Source organism: Anser cygnoides, chromosome 1, assembly GCF_040182565.1.
Source record: "Anser cygnoides isolate HZ-2024a breed goose chromosome 1, Taihu_goose_T2T_genome, whole genome shotgun sequence".
NCBI lineage: Eukaryota > Metazoa > Chordata > Aves > Anseriformes > Anatidae > Anser > Anser cygnoides.
Genome location: NC_089873.1, coordinates 46010304 through 46028794, shown reverse-complemented (window position 1 = coordinate 46028794; position 18491 = coordinate 46010304). Strand labels below are relative to the sequence as shown.

The following is an 18491-nucleotide window of genomic DNA, read 5'->3' as shown; positions in this document are numbered from 1 at the left end:
ATGGTTGTGTGTGTGTACCAGAACTATGGTCCTGCGTGCTGGGAGGTACACAGGAAGAATGCAGAGCCCAAAGATCTTCTGGGCCTAAGCTTCTTTCTAACAGTGCATGTGTGCTACAGCACTACAACTTTAGTTTACGTTTTCCACATCACTTTAAAGAGATACCTAAACTCTCTTTGCACAGAGCCAGTTTGTATCCCACAGGAGTTGTTGAAAGGGCTGTGCTGTTTCTGTACCTGAGCTGTGACTGGAAACAATACTGCTGTGTGTGGCTGCATAACAAACCGTGGTAGCTCTGAACAGAGAGGCTGGGTGTCTGAGAGTTACAGCATGGTTGGTTGATAAACCAGAAAATACGTCCCATGGGCAATGGAGACTTAAGTATAAAATGTCTCTTGTAAATGTGTTCCTGTCAACCCTTCATTTGCATCTTGCAGGTATTCGCAAGTGAATTTGAATGGCGCTTGCTTTTGGACTTCTCTGAAACAATGTTTACAATGAAGCAATTTGAGAGGGTAGGTGAAAGCTCTTGTGCATTTTGTTTATTTTTATTGCCAAAGGGGGTGTGAGATGTCATTGTGGTGAGGACACCTGAGCAGGAAAGTCCTACAATTGGGAAATCTATAGTATATTTATCTGCGTACTATGCTGAATCATTTCAATGTATGGACATAATGTTTATTTAAACTTTTGGTATGATCTGAAAGGAATGAAAGAGGTTGATGATGCCATCGTGTTAGAACTTGGTAGTGATTCTTAGGGTTGGAGAGACTGTTAGTTCACAGAGAGAAGTTTGTCTGCTGAAAAGTAAAGGTGTGGGATTGTTATGGATAGGGTGAGAAGAAGGAGTTTTGGAGGAGGTAAGTGGAGATGAAGAGTAAGGGATGTCTGATAGACCGAGCCCGGAACTGGTGATCTGGGAGGAATCATACGAATAAAAAAGAGTGGGATGTGAAAGCAAAGTCAGGGATCTGGAAAGTCCTGATAAGACTGGATTTTGGGCAGACTGAATTTTTCTGTCAAATCACTGTCCTGGCTGGGGTGACAAGGTGTCTCTGTGTTGGTGACTTAGGGCACCAGAACTGACGAGACATCTGGTGTGTTGGTAGTTCATTTGTGCGTGTTTGGCTTCCTCTGTAGCTTCTTCATGTGTTCCTTGTGGTTTTGATGGCAAAGACTTATTAAATCTTGATTTTTTTTTTCCCCTTTAGCATTTTCTTCCATGCTTTCTAAAATACATTGAGCATTGCTTCTCTGGTACAGATGCCCTTGTAAAGGATGAGGCAATGGCAATTTTGGCTAAACTCATTCTGGTGAAAGCAGAGCCTCCTACCATTGGTTCAATGGCATTTGAAAAGTATCCTCTCGTTTTCACTGAGTCATCAATCAGGTGAGACTTCTCAAGTTTAGCAAACACTAGATGTGTCTGCATGGCTGCAGGCCTGCAAAGTGATACAGTGGGATCCCATTTTTCTTTCTGAGATGATTTGAGAAGAGATACTGCTCTGGAAAGGTTATCACTTTTAGTTAAAAAACAAAACAACCAAACAACAAAAAAGTTAGCGAGTGATGCAGTAGACGTGATTTGGATTCATTACACCAAAAGGCATGCTACATGTTGGGTAGTTAAACTTTATTGTGAACACTGCAGTCCAGATTCTCATCAAGAGTAACCTCCTGTCTGTGCCTCATCTTTCTTCCATGTATGCATGCATCTTGTCTGGAGCTTGCTGGGAAGTAGTATAGAGCACAGCTAGGTAACAGAGGGTACCCAGTATTAATTACCTGTGGTAATTAATCCAGGCACAGCACTATGCTGGCATAGCTTGACTGCTTCTGGTTGCAAAGCTGGGTTGGCTGCAGCAAAGTGTTTGCTTTCCCTCTGAAACCTCTTTGGAAAGATTTGAGTGACCATGGTCAAGCACAGAATGACAGTTGCAAACCTACTGATAGTGATTGTTCCAATCGCTCTAGATCAAAACTTATGCCTGCAGAGAGTGGTGACTGGTACTGTCTTTTATGTAAGATTTTGTCTTTCCTAAAAGCAGTCCACTCTGTGGGTTTCTTTGTATTTCTACTTTAATAGAGTGGAGGTGGCAAGGTTCAAGGTTGTAAGTCAAAAAAAAAAATCCAGTTTGCTTTTATTTTCTTGTTGTATTTGTTGATTTATTTATTTACTTTCAGTGATGTGGAGCATATAGTTTAGACGACATTGCTCCTGCAATGTCAGTGGTAGAATTTAGGGGTGGAAGACATCTCAAGAGTTGCATCACCCAAGATGGAATTAGCAAATCCTGAACCAGTACTGAAAGATGTTTTACCAAATTGTTCTTAAATGCTCCCATCCTGTATATTCCCAAGCTGCCCCTGCAGACCATTTCACTGCTTAGCTGTATTTATAATTAGACTTTTTTTTTTTTTTTTTGCTGTCTGAGCTAAATTTTCTTTGCTGCAGATTAAATCCATTGCTGTTTATCTTATCTGCAGGGAACACAGAACAGATTACTTCTTCCTTTTTGCATCCAGCTTTTACAAATAACAGACTTTGATTATCAAAAGCATTGAAAGTATTCATTTCATCCTAATTCCTTGATGATTCTCTCATAAATCTTGTTTCTTAAACCTCTACTCATTCTTGATGGTATCTTTCTGTTAGCTTCTTTCTTGAAAGGTGGAGCTTATGGAGCTTTCCAACTTTGGTCTTACAAGTGCTGGGTGTAATAGAAAGAGTGCTGCCCATGGGGTGTAAAGTACTCCTGTTGATATGTTCCAGTATGATGTTAACCCTTTCTGCCTGAAGATAGGACTTTTGATTTGGGCTCAGCCTGTGATTCCATAGATTTGCTAGACTGTTGCCTATCAGGTTATTTTGTGTCATCCATTAGTCTTTGCTAATACTTAGGTTGTTAATAAACAGTAATCATGCTGACAATCACAGAGACAAATCTCAGGTGCTCCTCACATTCTTAGTTGTGAGGGTGTTCACCTGAGAACTAGAGTCCTTCCATCTAGAAATACTATTTGTAGTTTAAGACCTGACATTTATTACGAGCCATGTTTTGTGCTCCTTCGCCTATATATGTATAGATGATATTTTGTGCTGTGGAGGACATTAAAACGAAAAAAAATCCCTTGGGTTGTCCTAGTCCTTTTTGTTAGAAGTAATCAACACAATTTAGATATCACGCGAGGAAAAGGAATGATCTCTGATATTCAGTGGTGGGTTACTAAAAAGTTTGGTTTTATTTTTAGCTCTAATACAAGACAACAAACAAGCAAAAGACAAGGAGGAAAAGCAAAAGTACCAGTGCTGGATCATGTACTGTCTTTAATCCAGTTACCAGAGAACGAAGACATCACTGACCTTTCACAGCCTTGGGTTGCCTTGGTTATACTGCCACATATTAGGTAAGGGATATTCTAAAGTACTACTGCCATGTGGTTCTGTAGTACTGTCTAGTTCACCATCTGTCAGAAATCAATTTACTAAGGGAAGCACAAGAATTACTAACCCCAGTTTGGGGAAACTGGGGTAAAATGGTGGAAAATATCTGTGTGGAAATACTGTGTCAGTAGTAAAATCAGGAATAGAATATCAGTTTCTTGATTATGTGATCCTTAAATTTTGTATGCTGGCATTTAGAGATGTTCCGGATACATTTTGGTTTCTGTATTTATACACCATCCCTTCTAGACAGTGGTGTTTTCAATAATTACTGTGCTCTTGTATGGTAGAAGGAGTTGGACTTCTGAATTAGAAATAGCAAAAATATTTGCTACTGATTTCAAACTTGGGATGAGCTCTCTGTCATTTAACGTGAGATAATGTTAAAGGAATCCTTCGTGTGTGTCTAGGTGCAAGTGTAACGCAGAGATTAAAGGTTTTTCATTTGTTTTGAACAGACCAATGGACAAAGAAATCATCCTGCCCTCTGTGACAAGCTTTATAGGTTGTCTGTTTGCAGCTATTGACAAAGGAACCCTCTGCAAAGGTCAGTTACTGTTATTTCCTGTTTATTTGCTTTCTGTTGAAACATTTAAAAAAAAGAAGTAGTTTTGCTAATGCCACAAAGTATGAAAGTGAATAGCAATAGCATTGTATCCAAATTTACTGAGCAGTTCAGTAAAAGTTGAAAAGCAAAGCTTTTCAAAGTTGAAAAGCAAAAAACACTCTCCAGGAAACAATTCTGCAGTTGTTGGTGATCATAATGGGGTGGCAGATGTTCCACAATGTCAAGGGCAGCCTGTCCAAATCAAGGCTTGACCAAGATAATTAAGAAGAAAAAGAAGAAAGTGAGATAAAAGAGAATGGAAATCCTGCCAAACCAGATCCAGACTGAAGCAGTCAACTGAAGGAGAGGCTCTTGACTCACAAGCACCAGCTAGACTATTCCAAACCTATAGCGCAAAGTTTGGGATGTTACCATCTCTGACCTAAGTGACAGCACTGGTAATAAAATGATGTATCCTCTCTCCAAGTGTGGGTGGTCACCATGACCGCACTGGTTGTCTTCTGTCTCTGGCCAGAAATTTTTTTTTTTAGCTTACATAGTACAGGGCAGTTGATACTCATAGAGATTTCAAGCATTTGGGTGTGTGACAAAGTATGAGCAAGTGCTGGAATGCCCCAGGTTTAGTGTTCTTTGTTACTTGGGTTGAAAGGGCTTGTCTAGAGCCTGGCCTTTCTCCTCTGTAATCTCTTCAATAACACTCCTAACTGTATCCACCAATTAGTTCTGTTGCTTTTTCCTCTCTAGCGTTTGTCAAGCATGGTCGTTTTTGATTTAGCTCTTTCTTTTATCCTGTTTGTAGGTTTTGCATGCTGCCATGATTACTTGACTTTTACTTGCTGTAAAAAAGGAGTACCCAGACCCTCTTTTCTTGAGTCTTATCCTTGATGGCAGCAACTCTGCACCAGCTGTGTGTGTGCACAAGAGGCATCTTGCCATTTTCTCCTTTGTTCCTAAAGAAAAGAAAACAAATGTAATGTCAGTCCTACACTCCTGTCTGCTGTTGCCCTGTACTACACTTCCTTGCTTGATTTTCCTCACCCTCCTCCCAAACTAGTGTTTCTGGACAATTGTTCATCTTTTGCATTCTCTTCAGCTCCATGATCTCTACAACTCCTTCATCTTCTGGTAGGGCTCCAGTATCCTCTCATTGCATGTACAAGGCACACCCCAGCCTGTGCTCCCTGTTCGATCTGCCTGGTCTCTCAAGCCTGAGGCAAAGTGTAAGTCCCAGAGCTGGATGGCTTTCTGCAGTTGCTTGGGAGTGTAGGGAAGTACTGGGAAGTGCAGGTTTGGGAACTGGGACAGAGCAATAGCAATTCCCCCCTGGGAACTGTTTAGTTGTAACTGCCTGTATAGAAGTTATCCTATTGATCGTATAGGTGTGTCCACCGTGAGGTGAGAGCTGCTATCTTTGTTCAGCGCAGGTTTACTACTACCAAATGCGATGCAGATTACAGTTTGGGAACTTCTGCCCTTACACTACACATGTAGAAAGCTTCATCATGGAGAGAAAAACTTGGGGGTTCTGGTGTTCAAAAGGCTCAACATGAGCCAGCAGTGCGCACTTACAACACAGAAGGCCAACTGCATCCTGGGCTACATCAAAAGAGGTGTGACCAGGACTTCATCAAGTCCTTCCAAAGAAAATAGCAAACTCCCAATTTTAGTTCACTACACTGTATCAACCCACACAGTCAAACATAATTTAAAAACTCTGGCTAAAATAAGAGCCTTTTTTACACAGCTGCATGGCTTATCAGCCTGCTGTCATCTCTAAGTATTATAAACATCAGTTGGGGTGCTGTGTATGGTTTGTAAAGAAATTAGATGTCCCCGAACATAAACTCCCTCTGTGGATTTTAAGAGAAGGGACAGCTCCCACTCCTTCTGTTAATAGGCAAGAATAAATGGAGGTGACCACTAAGTTTACGATATGTGGCCGTGTAAATGACAATAAAACTATTTTTGATCAACCTTTCTGGTTCCTTCAACATTAAGATGTTTATAGCAACTTTCACAGTTTAAAAATACTTTGCATACTGTCTTTATCTCTGGGACATCTTCTCTAGCCGCTTGGACACAGTATCTTGAACCTATTTGCCTTCCCTCCGGCACCTAACCTTCTCAGATACCACAACTTTTGTTTGGTAACTTGAGCTGTGCATAAGAGCACGAGAAGGATGTGGACCTGTTAGAGCAAGTCCAGAGGAGGGCCACAAAGATGATCAGAGGGTTGGAGCACCTCTCCTATGAAGAAAGGCTGAGAAAGCTGGGGACGTTCAGCCTGGAGAAGAGAAGGCCCTGAGGAGACCTCATTGTGGTGTTTCAATACTTAAAAGGGGCTTATATAAAAAGGATGGAAAAGGACTCTTTACTTGGGTAGATAATGATAGGACAAGGGGAAATGATCTTAAACTAAAAGAGGATAGATTTACACTAGACAGTAGGAGGAAGTTCTTCACTGTAAGGGTGGTGAGGCACTGGAACAGATTGCCCAGAGAAGTTGTGGCTGCCCCATCCCTGGAGGTGTTTAAGGCCATGTTGGATGAGGCCTTGGCCAACCTGATCTAGTGGGCGGCATCCCTGTCTGTGGCAGGGGGCCTGGAGTTAGATGATTTTTAAGGTCCCTTCCAACCCAAGCCATTCTGTGATCCTGCCATTACTTGCTGTTTCTCCTCTCTCAGGAGCAGAGACTAACGGTGAGCAGGATTCTCCGAATACTTGGAGAATTGAGCACCTTGGAAAAGAGAGAGATTTTTCAAAGGAATAAGCAGGAAATGAGTGCTCACTTCCCCTTCTTTTTCATGGCAGCTGTCAGCAAGTAAGAAAGTTGCATCTTTTAAGAACTTCCCTCAATTTGCCTGGCTCAGGAGCAGTGTTTCTCCTGCTAGGGAAGAGACAAAGGAGAGAGTAATTTTTTTAAAAGAACCCACTTGCCAGCTTAAGAATGGCAGGGAAAGGAACAGCCCTTCCCCTTTCTTGCCTGGAAGGGCTTTGGCTGACCTGTGCTGCTTGGAAGCCCTTCATCCCTAAAGGAAACTGGAGGTTTAGGAAGGGGATGCTATTGCTGTAACGATATTCTGCAAACCCACCTTCCATTCACTAACAGGAATTCAGCCTTTAAGTGTATGGGGCAGCTTTGAAGTTCTCATACAGTGCATTGTGAAAGTTTAAAAGTGCCTGAATGGTACCATCAGTATGTATTTTCTTCTTCTGAGTGTTTCATTCATGTTATTTCGCGTAGCTTTTCTTCATTTCTGCATGCCATTATGGTGGTTTCACACTGGTGGCTAGCTACACTCCATCTCACTGCTTTCTTACTCCCCATCCTCAGAAGAATGGGGGAGAAAATGTGATGAAAAAAGGCTTAAGGGTTGAGATGAGGACAGGGAGATCCCTCACCAATTACTGTCATGAGCAAAATAGACTTAGTCTGGGGAGATTAGTCTATTAGCAATAGGCAATAAATTACATTGGAGCAGCGAGAACTGAAAGTAAACTAGAAACACTTTCCCCTGCTCCCATCCACCGTATTCTATCTCTTCTCCTCTGAGCGGTGCAGGGAAACAGGGAATGGGGGCTGCGGTCAGTCCCTAATGCTTTGTCTCTGCTGCTCCTTCATGGTCACTCTCTGCCCCTGCTCCGTGTGGCGCCACGTGTCTCCCCAGAGGTGGCAGCTCCCTCCAGACCCCTGCTCCTGCGTGGGCTCCTCTCCACGGGCTGCAGCTCCGGCCCGGGGCCTGCTCCTGCGGGGGCTCTCCATGGGCCGCAGCCTCCTCCAGGCCACCTCCACCTGCTCCACCGGGGGCTCCTCCACGGGCTGCACGGGAAGTGCTGCTGCGTGCCTGGAGCACCTTCTGCCTTCCTGCTGCACTGAACTTGGGGCCTGCAGGGCTGGTTCTCTCTCACATTTTCTCATTCCTTTCTCTCAGCTGCTTTTGGGTGCATTTTTCCCTTTCTTAAGTCTGCTCTCCCAGAGGCCCAACCAGCATTGTGTCCCTTTTTGGAGCCAGCTGGAGCTGGCTTTTATCTGACAAGGTGGAGCTGATGGGCTCATACAGCCATTTGTAGCATAAAGCTGTCTGAGACTCCTACAACAGTGCTTAGCTCCAGACCTCTGCTTCCTGTGTACGTGGGTGTGACAGAGGCAGATGCAAACTGGGAGATGCTCACAGCTTTCAATGCTGGCTTGCTGGAGTAGACATTTACTTTGATAGCCAGAGGAGCATTTCCTTTATGGGTTATGATAATGGTTAGAAAATACACATACCAGTTCTGGGATCCACGTATTACTCTATTTCTGTGTCTCTAGCCATTTCAAGATGGTCAAGCACCATGCAAACACAAGTCATTGAGACCTGAGTAAATATACAGGCTGTTCTTGTTCTCTTTGCTCCAGGAAGCCTGTTCGTGGCCTGCCAAGCTGTAAGTACTCTTCTCAGTTTGGCAGAGTCTTCTGAAATACTCCATTTGTTACCTGTGGAGCGTGTCAAGAACTTGGTGACGTAAGTAAACTCTGCCTGTTCTGTGGTCCTCAGTGATTTTCATTAGTATGGCAAAGAGCTGACTTGACTTTTATGTAGCGGCACATTAAATGTCTTTTTGTTGATCGTATGTTCTCTTGTACCAACATTTTGCTTTGGTATTGTGGTTACGTATGGTAGCAACGTCATAGGCATTGTTTGTTTAGAAAACCAAATAAATAGTATGCCAGTTCAGTGGCATTTTCTCTGCAAACCAAAGCTTTCTTAGCCAGCTGAAGAGCAGTGTGTCAAATACGTTGCTTTCTAGGTAAGCACAAATATTTAGAACACCACATTTGTGTTTTACACTACACTGCAAATGTAGAGCACTACATTTAGTAACTGTGTGTTACGTTATAATAATAAAAGGGACAGTGACATTGTAATCTGAGTTATGTCAAAAGGCTGGGATTTGACAGTCTGTTGGCAGTGTTGGGATTCTCTTGTGTCCTTACATAATCATGTGTGTGCTTGCTCTGCAATTGGATTAGGTTTTGTATGCTCACTTCAATTTATTACAACTCCCTTCTGCTTAAAATTAGCACGTGTTAACTGAGTGGCTGGAGGGACCAAGGGAGACTGTTGATCTCTCTCCAGCAAATCCTGTTGAACTTGTCATCTCCCATCGCTATTGTGATGGAGCAGCTCCAAGTCTCTGGTAGCTTGAGCTTCAAAACATCCTGTTCAGTTAGGAAAACATGGTGCTCATGTCTGAGGTGTGATGGAGATAAGGCAGCTTGCCCAGATTAAGCAGGAAGTCTTGACAGGGAGCTTCAGTCTAGTGCTTTTCTGCCAGCTTTGGGTTGGGTGTGTGAATCCCACTTGAAGTGAGGGTTGTTGGGTAGCAGAAGGAGATTTCCGTGTGGGGAGGCAAAATTCCTGCTAATGGCAGCATTGGTGTCCCACCTAAACCTGAATTATTTTTCCGTTGAAGTTGATCACTAAGTGGTCACCTTGGCAGCAGCAGCTGCACTTGCAGACCTATGCAGATCTGTTTTCAGCGGCTATTTGTGTGTGTGTCCAACTAGCTAGCCCCAGCTCGATAGGCCTGGTGGTGCCAGTAGAGTATGAAGTTGTGGATTTTTCCCATAGTACTGTTACTGTCGCTACTGCCTTGTTTTCAAATGTCTGTATTGTTGCAATACTCTCTGTATGCTAATAAAACACTCTCTTGGTTAAGTGCTTTTCCATCGGACCCCTCTGCGTTGCTGTTGGCTGATCTCTATTACACAAGACTGGCATTGTGTGGCTGCCAGGAACCCCTTTCCCAAGGGAACCTAATGGAGTTGTTTGAGAAGTTGCAGCCTAATATCTCCACTGGTATTTCTAAGGTAATCTGGTTTTTTTTGAGCAAATGCAAGATGATTTGTATTTTAGAATTCAATTTAAGTAGACTGAGTTTGAGAAAGGCTGAAGGGAGAAACGTGAGACTGTAAAGCAATTACTTCTGTAGCATCTGTTTAGGGCTGTGTCCATTTCCAAGAGGCTGCTGTGGGGCATGAGTTTACAGAGGTTAACTTTTAGCCCAGGGATGCTTACCTCTTCCCTAGAATTGACTTGGAGCAAGAGCCTAATGTATTCATTCTGAATTTCCTGCTAGACTAGAGGAGCTCATCTGTTTCTCAGCTCTAGGAGGAACCTAGCGAAATCAGCTTCCTGTGCAAGACATTAACCTCTTTGTAGGTGTGTATGTGTCTGCATATGTAGCCTGCATTCTCCTGCATGTTTCTGACTTATGTTCCCACTTCTTACAGGTCCGACTATTGACTGTCCGAATTCTAAACCATTTTGAGAATCCACCTTCTACAGTGATTGAGGTAGGGCTGAAACTTCTCACTTAACATTTCAAATCAGTCTGGTTTTGATGACTGTGAACTGGTTCCTGCTTTGCAGAAACAGAGCATTTTTCTGCCAAAGGCTGTCCTCTGATTTTGTGCTTTCACGTTCCAGTTTTATCTGATTTTACCCCCTGCTCCCTAAAGTTTTCACATGTGTGAGTTCTGATACCTAAGTGGTGGTGGTAAGCAGAGCAAGCCCCTTGACTTTGTTCTCTGGTTCAAAAAGGCTCAAACTCTGTAGTTTGTTGAAATACCTTTCAATGAGAAAGGATGCTCTAACAAAATGTCTGTAACTTGTTTGTTCAGAGTGATGGCACAGGAGAGCTCCAGTCAGTATTTGCCATATTGCTCCAAGCAGAGCTTGTGCCAGCAACAGTGAATGATTACAGAGAGAAACTTCTCCATTTGAGGAAACTAAGATGTGATATAGTGCATTCTACAATACCAAGTGGATCTTTGCAGGAGGTGAGTCCTTGTCAACAGGAAGCTGTCACATTCCCATATTCCAAGAGATTGTTCTTGTTCCATCATATCAATTGCAGAGTTTTTAATAAGAATTCAGCTCCCATTGCCCGTGGAACTAATGTGTTTGCTTCAATATTTAGTAGAACAATGGTGGTATCTAGATAAATGTCCCACAGTCAGTTTAATCAGTTTTTGATATCATGCAAAGGAAGGCAAATGATTCCAGGGAGAAGTGAATTGTGAGCAAATTTAAAATTCTGACTTTGACGTACCCTCAGCGTGGTCCAACAGTGGTATATCGGAGAGCTTAGCTTTTGGATCTTTCTAGAGGATGAAAATCTGGTCTAACTGGGTCTGTTGCATCTCCTCCATGGCTGAGCAAATGGAGATGTCAGTTTCTAGATGCTGGAAGGGTCACAGTTCTACTAGCTAGATGTTCATGGATTTGGTGGGAAGTTTTTTTGGTTTGAGTTGGGTTGGGTTGGGTTGGTTTTTTTTAATTATTTTTATGTTGCAGTACCTTTATCATTCTTTTTACCTTGACTTGTAAGCTCTAGTGAGGAAGGGTTGTAGGTCAGTTCAACTGCGTGCCAGATTGCTGTGCAGAACTGGTTTTTGCACATTCATGGTATGTAGATACGGTGGATAGATCTCAGTGCAGCATAGAGTTAATGGGGTCTACAAATTTTCTTATGAAACTGAAACAAAAAAGATGATGTGTGTGACTCGCTTCATTATGGGTAGTACTTCTGAGAATTTCTCTGATCAAAGTTTCCTCTTTGAGAGGAAGAAAGGTTAGAGGTGGTTGGTTGGTCTTTAACTGTTGTTTTTAACATCTCAACTTTTTAACATCTCAACAAGGTGGTTTCGTATGCCATTCTAGGTGCCTCTTCGGTATTTACTGGGAATGCTTTATATTAACTTCAGCCCTCTCTGGGATCCTGTAATTGAACTCATAACGTGAGTATGTGCGGTTGGATGCTGCAGTCTGTGGCTGTCTCATAGAATGATTCCTTCCATTGAAGGCTGAGGGGAGGCCTCATGGCGGCCTGCAGCTCCCTCACGAGGGGAGCGGAGGGGCAGGCGCTGAGCTCTGCTCTCTGGGGACAGCGACAGGACCCGAGGGAACGGCATGGAGCTGGGACAGGGGAGGGTCAGGCTGGGGGTTAGGGAAAGGTTCTGTACCCAGAGGGTGGTCGGGCACTGGGATGGGCTCTCCAGGGAAGAGGCCAAGGCAGCAAGCCTGCCAGAGTTCTTTCAGACAATACTCTCAGACATACTATTTGATTTTTGGGTGGTCCGATGGGGAGCCAGGAGTCAGGCTCAGTGATCCTTGTGGGTCCTTTCCAACTCAGGATATTCTTTGATGATTGTTTTGTGAAGAAAAGCTGAGGTAAAAATGTCTGATTTGGAGAGATCTGTGCATGAGATCTATGATCTTTGTGTGAAATCTTTCCAAATGGATTTTCTCTCTCAGATGAATTACAGCCTACACAGACTGTTAGTTTTTAACTTAATTTCTGTGATTTCTCACTATTAAAGGGAGCTTGCAACAAATATAGTTAAACAGCATCGGAATTTGAGTCCAGGAGAGCAGTATTTGATTAGTGTTTCACAAATGCTGAAGTGCATTTCAGTTTATCCATCTCTGACTTCTCTGTCCTTACTGAAAAACCTCTAAACCTTAATAACATTGAGTAAGGAAGACTTAGCATGGTGACAACTGAGCTGAATACTGAAGTCAGTGTCTCTGCTTTTAGCATGACTTTATCTCCTTGTTTTTTTTTTTTCCTTTGTTGTATGATTAGAAAGGATGGGATTTTCACCATCAAACTTATTGAATTAATAAAAAAAAAATTAAATCAGCTCTTCAAAAGATATGTCCATGCTAATTCTTCCTTTGGTTCTATGTGATATAACTGTACAGAAGTCAGTGGAAAGCTCAAGAACAGTTTCACTCAACTTGAGTTCATTTGAAGTCATGGGATACAACCAGATTATTTTAATAACAATTGACATTTGGGATCCATGAGTGAAGGCAAGGAAGTGCTACAGCTGTATCCTGCAGATGTCCTGTCTTTGGACACTCACATTAAAGCAGTAATCAAAGCCTCTGATTTTATTAATTATTAACTTCCCTTGACGTATGGCATTCTTTTTTCTTCTAATTTTATGCTTATGTTTTGTTAGTTCTCATGCAAAGGAAATGGAGAATAAACAGTTCTGGAAGGTCTTTTATGAACATTTGGAGAGGGCTGCTGTCTATGCTGGTAAGTCACAGCTCCTACATGGTGTTTTGACAGTAACCCAGCTAATTGTGAATGACGTGATTATATTTTTTATGTGCCCCAAATTTACGTTTGATGGAGGACTTCCGAACTAGAGCTCTTGACTGCCAGTGTCATGTCCAGGGCAGGAATGGAAAGGCTTGGGAGAGAACTGTTTCCTTTTGTCCTGAACACCAAGAAATAGACAGAAATGGCCCCTGTATTACAGGTGGGAGTTGGAGGTTGTGGAAAGCCATGCATCAGCTTCATCTCTGCTTAAGGCTGGCTTTTCCCAGACTAATGAGGAACAGTAAAGAAATCTGTATAATAAGACAGACCGTCATTATGCTCTGTAGATTCAGTGGAATTCCTGCAAACACTGTTTTTCTTTGGTGTAGTCTGTTTACACTTGAGGTTTATCTGTGAGCATATGGAATCTATGTCACAATCTCACAACAGAGATGTGAGTATGTGGCCATTTGTTGACTCCTGTTATTCAAAAGAACTGAGCTCAATTAAGGCTGTAAGACATCCTAGATTACTTTCTGAACAATGTTGGTCTTTCAGGTCAGTGTTAAATTCAGTTGTCTGAACAGGTACTTGCCGTCAGGAGTTGTACTTTCATGATGGGGGGCTGATCTCTTGCTACTTACTGACAATTATGAAGTAGCCTAAAAGATACTTAATTCATATCATCTGTTTTATAGAAATGGAGCTGCAAAATGAACTGGATGAACAGGAGGAAAGCATTGCTGAAACGGAAAGCGAGAAGATGCCAGAAGGAGGGGTGGGCACTGTTTTCCTGGAGCAGCTGAGGACTAGAACAGACTGCAGTGAGCGGCTGGACCACACAAACTTCCGTTTTCTACTGTGGAAAGCACTGGACAAGTTTCCAGACAGGGTGGAGCCTCGGTCAAGGGAACTCTCTCCACTTCTGTTGAGGTTCATTAGGTAAGTTAGTTTTATTTTTATTTGAGAGGACGCATTGCATTCAGTTGTTTCTGCTGTTGCTGAGCTTAGTCAATGGTTAGCTCTTCATAGACTTTATTTCTTAAATACATAACTAATATACTATCTGTTTCCCATTACGATAACTTGTTAATTGAAATGTGGATTCTGTTAGAGATGTCAAAAGAGAGGCAGGCTGAAATTAAACTGACAGCATGTTTCTGCCACTCAGTCTCTCGTTTATCACCTTGCTAGTGTCACAGCCTCATCACTGCATTAAGGGGATGGTTTCAGTGGAAGTAAAGTTTCTGCTTTCTAAAACGAAAACACATTTTAATTTGGAATCACAAAAGATTGGGGTAGGGAAAATACTGTGTTTGTTAGCGAGTGATCCAATTCCTCCTGGAAACAGTAAAGATTGTTTAAACAAGTTAGCACTGTATTTATTTCCTTGTGCTTTCTACATAGTAATGATGATTTTCTGTAGTTCTGTGGATTTTCCTATGTAATAGATGAAGACTGTCCAATTGCATTGTGAGCCCTATATATTGTCTACCAGAGCAGTTACTCTGCCAAATAGTTGATTCTGAGCTGTTCAATTTCCTGCCCCTGGAGGGAGAGCAGAGATGTGCTTGCATGCACGCACATTTCAAATAGTATGATGCATGTGGGGTGATCTCATGGCCAAGAAGGGTTTCTGACAGTCCTTTTCTGTAATTAAAAAAAATGTTTTGCTTGTCTTCCTGGAAAAAACTGCAGTCTGGTAGGACATGCACCCCGTGCCTTCCACAAAGCCTCTTTACAGACTTCTCATAATTCAAAAAATAATTCTCAAAAAAAGTTTGCTTCTTTTTTCCCTTTTCTGCCCGGTACCTCCAGTCTCCTTTAGTGTATATGGTTACTACCTTACATCTCTGCAATTTGTAGGCAAAGTAGCTTGTACTTACTGAAGTGGACTCCTTTGTGAATTTTTAGTGTCCCAAGACACAGCACCATTAATTATAAGAATACGAGAACACTAGATTGTTCAGTTTCTGAAACCCTGAACCCTGAAACATGTTTCTTAATTCCTTCTTCGTATTTTCCTTTTTTTTTTTTTCAACACAGAAATGAGTACTACCCAGCAGATTCATTAGTGGCTCCAACTCAGGATCTTAGAAAGAAGACTAGTGGTGCAGTAGCAGCAAAAGAGTTATCTAATGAAGAAGTAAATGATGTTACTATGGAGGAAGAGGAGGAAGAAAAGGAAGAAGGAGAACCAATTACTGTAGGGCTTCCAAAAAAGAAAACAAGAAGAGCTGCTGCTAAGTAAGTATTTTTAGTTTTCCATTGGTAGTGCTTTTGTGGAAAGGCAGATTGAGTGGCTTGTATCAAGATTAAAAGCTGTGTTTACATATATATATTCCTTTTTCTTCCTTCGCTTGTATTTTTTTTTTGTTTTTTTTTTGTTTTTTTTTTTTTTTACAGTGAGTTATAAGCATTTTAGAGTAACAAACTCTGCTTGCACAGCAACAGATATCCGAAGGCCTGGCCTAGGATTTATCGTTATATCATTACCTGCCATCTGACAATTTTGGCTTGTGTTACTTTAAGTAAAACTTATGTTGTATTCTGAAGATGTTTTTAAGTACCTGCTCTATCCTTGCTTTTCTGTTTGTATTTGTTGGTCTTTTAAAACCATGGGCATTGTCAAACACATTGAAAAATTACTTAGGTAGTTTACTACTGGGATTCTGCCATTACCTACCAGTTAAAAATCTTGGTCCCAGTCATTATCTTGTGGACACAGATTTTTGTGCCTTGATATTTTCATTTTTTGATGTTTTAAACTGAAGCTACATGGCATTATAATGTTACTGTTTTACAGTACTGAGTACACGGAGAACTTGGGTCTCTACGAATTCTCCATGATATCTTTAATGAGAGCGTCTTTACCGCGATGACCTCTGCCAAATGTCATTACAATTACTTCACACAGCTTTGTATCTTGCCTTTATTTTAATTTTTTTAATTTTTAATTTTTTTATTTTTATTTTTTGCAGCGGGTGGTGCTTGATATGACAGACAAGTGAAATGTCACCTTACATGTTGGCAATATCATGGGTATTTGAGATATAACCTGTATTGTCATTTAATCCCAGGCTTCTTATAGGTGTTTCATTTTGTTCTCAGATTCTGCTTTTTATCTGTAAATTAGCAGCAATTAAAATACAGTGACAGTCCAAGATTTTTTTTTTAAAACTTCCATCTCAGAATGTCAATGTGCGTAAGTAGAAACATTAGTTCCTGGTAGCAGTAACAAACCCATGAAAGATTTACTGGAGACTTGTTAATGAGGTCTGGAGTAACCTCTCTTCATCCTGGCAGTGAGCAGTTTGTGCTGCTCACTCTGTGCTGCAGGAGGAGAGCTCTGGTGGGGGCTGTGCCCCGGGGCCCTTGCTGAGGGTGGTTTGCTGGAGCCCACCAGGTCTGGCGGAGGCAGCAGAAGGACCCACGCCTGCCCCGTGCTCGGTGTGGGGCTGCCGGCAGGTGTCGTTCTCGCCCTTTGGCTCAGCCCGGCCATGGACCAGCTGAATGTCTGGAGAGTTGAGTGTAAGCCACCGTGGGCAGCTGCTGAATGAGGACCACCTCTGCCAGCCCCACCGTGCACGTGGTAGATGAGATCTTCTGCCTTCCTTATGCTGGTCACCTCTCTTCCCTACTACAAAGTGGAAACGGGGCAGATTTGGGGTGATACGGCCTCATTTTGGAATTGACTCCCAACTGTGCCTGCAGCCTGGAGTCCAGGCGTCCTCTGTGCCTAAACGCAGCCCTTTGTGCTGGTAGGAGAAAGATGGGCAGCAGCTAAGGAAAAGTAAATAAAGAGGTAAATTCAGCTGTTTGGTGTTCCAGGCTGAGCTGGGAGAAAGAAGAAAGCCACATCCTCACTGTTTGTATTCCTTTCTCACCAAAGACTGAGCCCAGCTGGTGTTACTGAGGAAATGGCCTTCTCTGTACAGTGCAGTGACACCTGGGAGAAACGGCTTAGGGGAGAGAACAGGATACAGCCTGCTGTGGCTCTGAAATGGAGACCTATGGACTTGGGATCCTGTTATTTTTTCCTTCTTGTTAATCAATTTTATTAAATGTTCCCCATACGTTTGTGATAATGTGGGATTGTTTCTTTTAGACATTTAAAAAAATAATTGTTTTATTTTGTTTTACAGGCAACTAATAGCTCACTTACAAGTTTTCTCTAAATTCTCGAATCCTCGTGCATTGTATCTGGAGCAGAAGTTAAATGCATTATATACCCAGGTGATGCTCTTTTCTGGCATTTAGAATTACTGCTAATAAATGCACCCTTTCTTGTCTGCAGTGCCTATGACAGCAAAAGTGTATCATTTTCTGAAGCCATGGCTGGTAGCTGGAAAAGGAGCTGTGCTTGAGAGGGATTCCTAGCAGTCTTTAGTTGAAGCAAGCCCCCTTAGACATCTCAAGCAGGTTTATGCTGGCTTAGTTTGCCAGGACTGGCTCATGTGAACAGATATGGCAACAGAAAAGGTAGCAGGCTTTGGCAATGTGGAGGAGTGGCTGTAAGGAGAGTCTGTTCCACTTGCACAGCATCATCTGGAAGAGGATTTTGAACCCAAAGCCTGATGAAGAGCCAAAGAGATTTGTTCTTCACATACAGTGTTGTATCTGTAGAGAGCATGGCCAGTGTGAACAGTGGATCATTTTGCATCAGCTGTTCTTGCAAAATTGTTAACAGTCCTACAGCTTTCAGCGTCCCCCATTGTGACTTGAGATGCAAAATGTGGAAAATTCAGGATCCTCATCCTCTCCGGCATTTGGAGAAGGGAAGTGCAGCCATGCCTGTCACTATGGAAAAACATACTTCTGCAGAAAGGGAGAGGAAATACAAATCTCTCTTGAGTGTCTCTCTTTTTATTTTGTTTGTTTAGTTTTAGTGGCTGATGTTACAAGTCCTTAGCCTGGCATAGGCGTGTGCACTGGTTGTGCGTAGTGTATTTACTCACTATCAGTATCAACAAAATTGAAACTAAAGATAAACAGATATTAAGTGAATAAGCAGCAAACAAGGATTAAAGAGCAGAGCCTAGATAATGCCTGTCTCTTCTAACTTTGAATAAGGAAAGCAGGAAAAAAATCTAAGAAATGCGATGGGAGAAACCAGTCTATAAAAAATAACATTAAAAAAAATAATAAATTAATTTTTTCGTGAGGAATGTTCAGTTTGATAAGATTGCTTTTTGAGAGATTTCTCTGAAGGAATTGTTAAAAATATGGTTCTTAAGAGCATTCCTAAGTCTTAGATCCTTAAAGAGTGCATTTTATTAATTTTATTGTATTTTGTTGGTTCTGGATTTGTTCAGATAATTGGGTTTTGCTCTGGTTGTTCCCAGTTTGTACTCTCTGAGGTTATGGTCAGTGGGC

At 42.0% G+C, this 18491-nt stretch overlaps 1 protein-coding gene across 1 annotated transcript in view; it reads left to right on the top strand.

Moving 5' to 3' along the window:
- Window positions 1-18491, top strand: part of UTP20 (UTP20 small subunit processome component) — a 64913-nt gene that overhangs the window by 9201 nt on the left and 37221 nt on the right. The window contains exons 11-23 of the mRNA XM_048061223.2: window positions 438-515; window positions 1212-1390; window positions 3253-3408; window positions 3904-3992; window positions 8413-8518; window positions 9717-9867; window positions 10291-10353; window positions 10681-10839; window positions 11723-11799; window positions 13030-13109; window positions 13814-14057; window positions 15162-15362; window positions 17261-17351. Coding sequence (XP_047917180.2) covers window positions 438-515; window positions 1212-1390; window positions 3253-3408; window positions 3904-3992; window positions 8413-8518; window positions 9717-9867; window positions 10291-10353; window positions 10681-10839; window positions 11723-11799; window positions 13030-13109; window positions 13814-14057; window positions 15162-15362; window positions 17261-17351 — 1674 coding nt within the window. The remainder of the gene's footprint in view (window positions 1-437; window positions 516-1211; window positions 1391-3252; window positions 3409-3903; window positions 3993-8412; window positions 8519-9716; window positions 9868-10290; window positions 10354-10680; window positions 10840-11722; window positions 11800-13029; window positions 13110-13813; window positions 14058-15161; window positions 15363-17260; window positions 17352-18491) is intronic.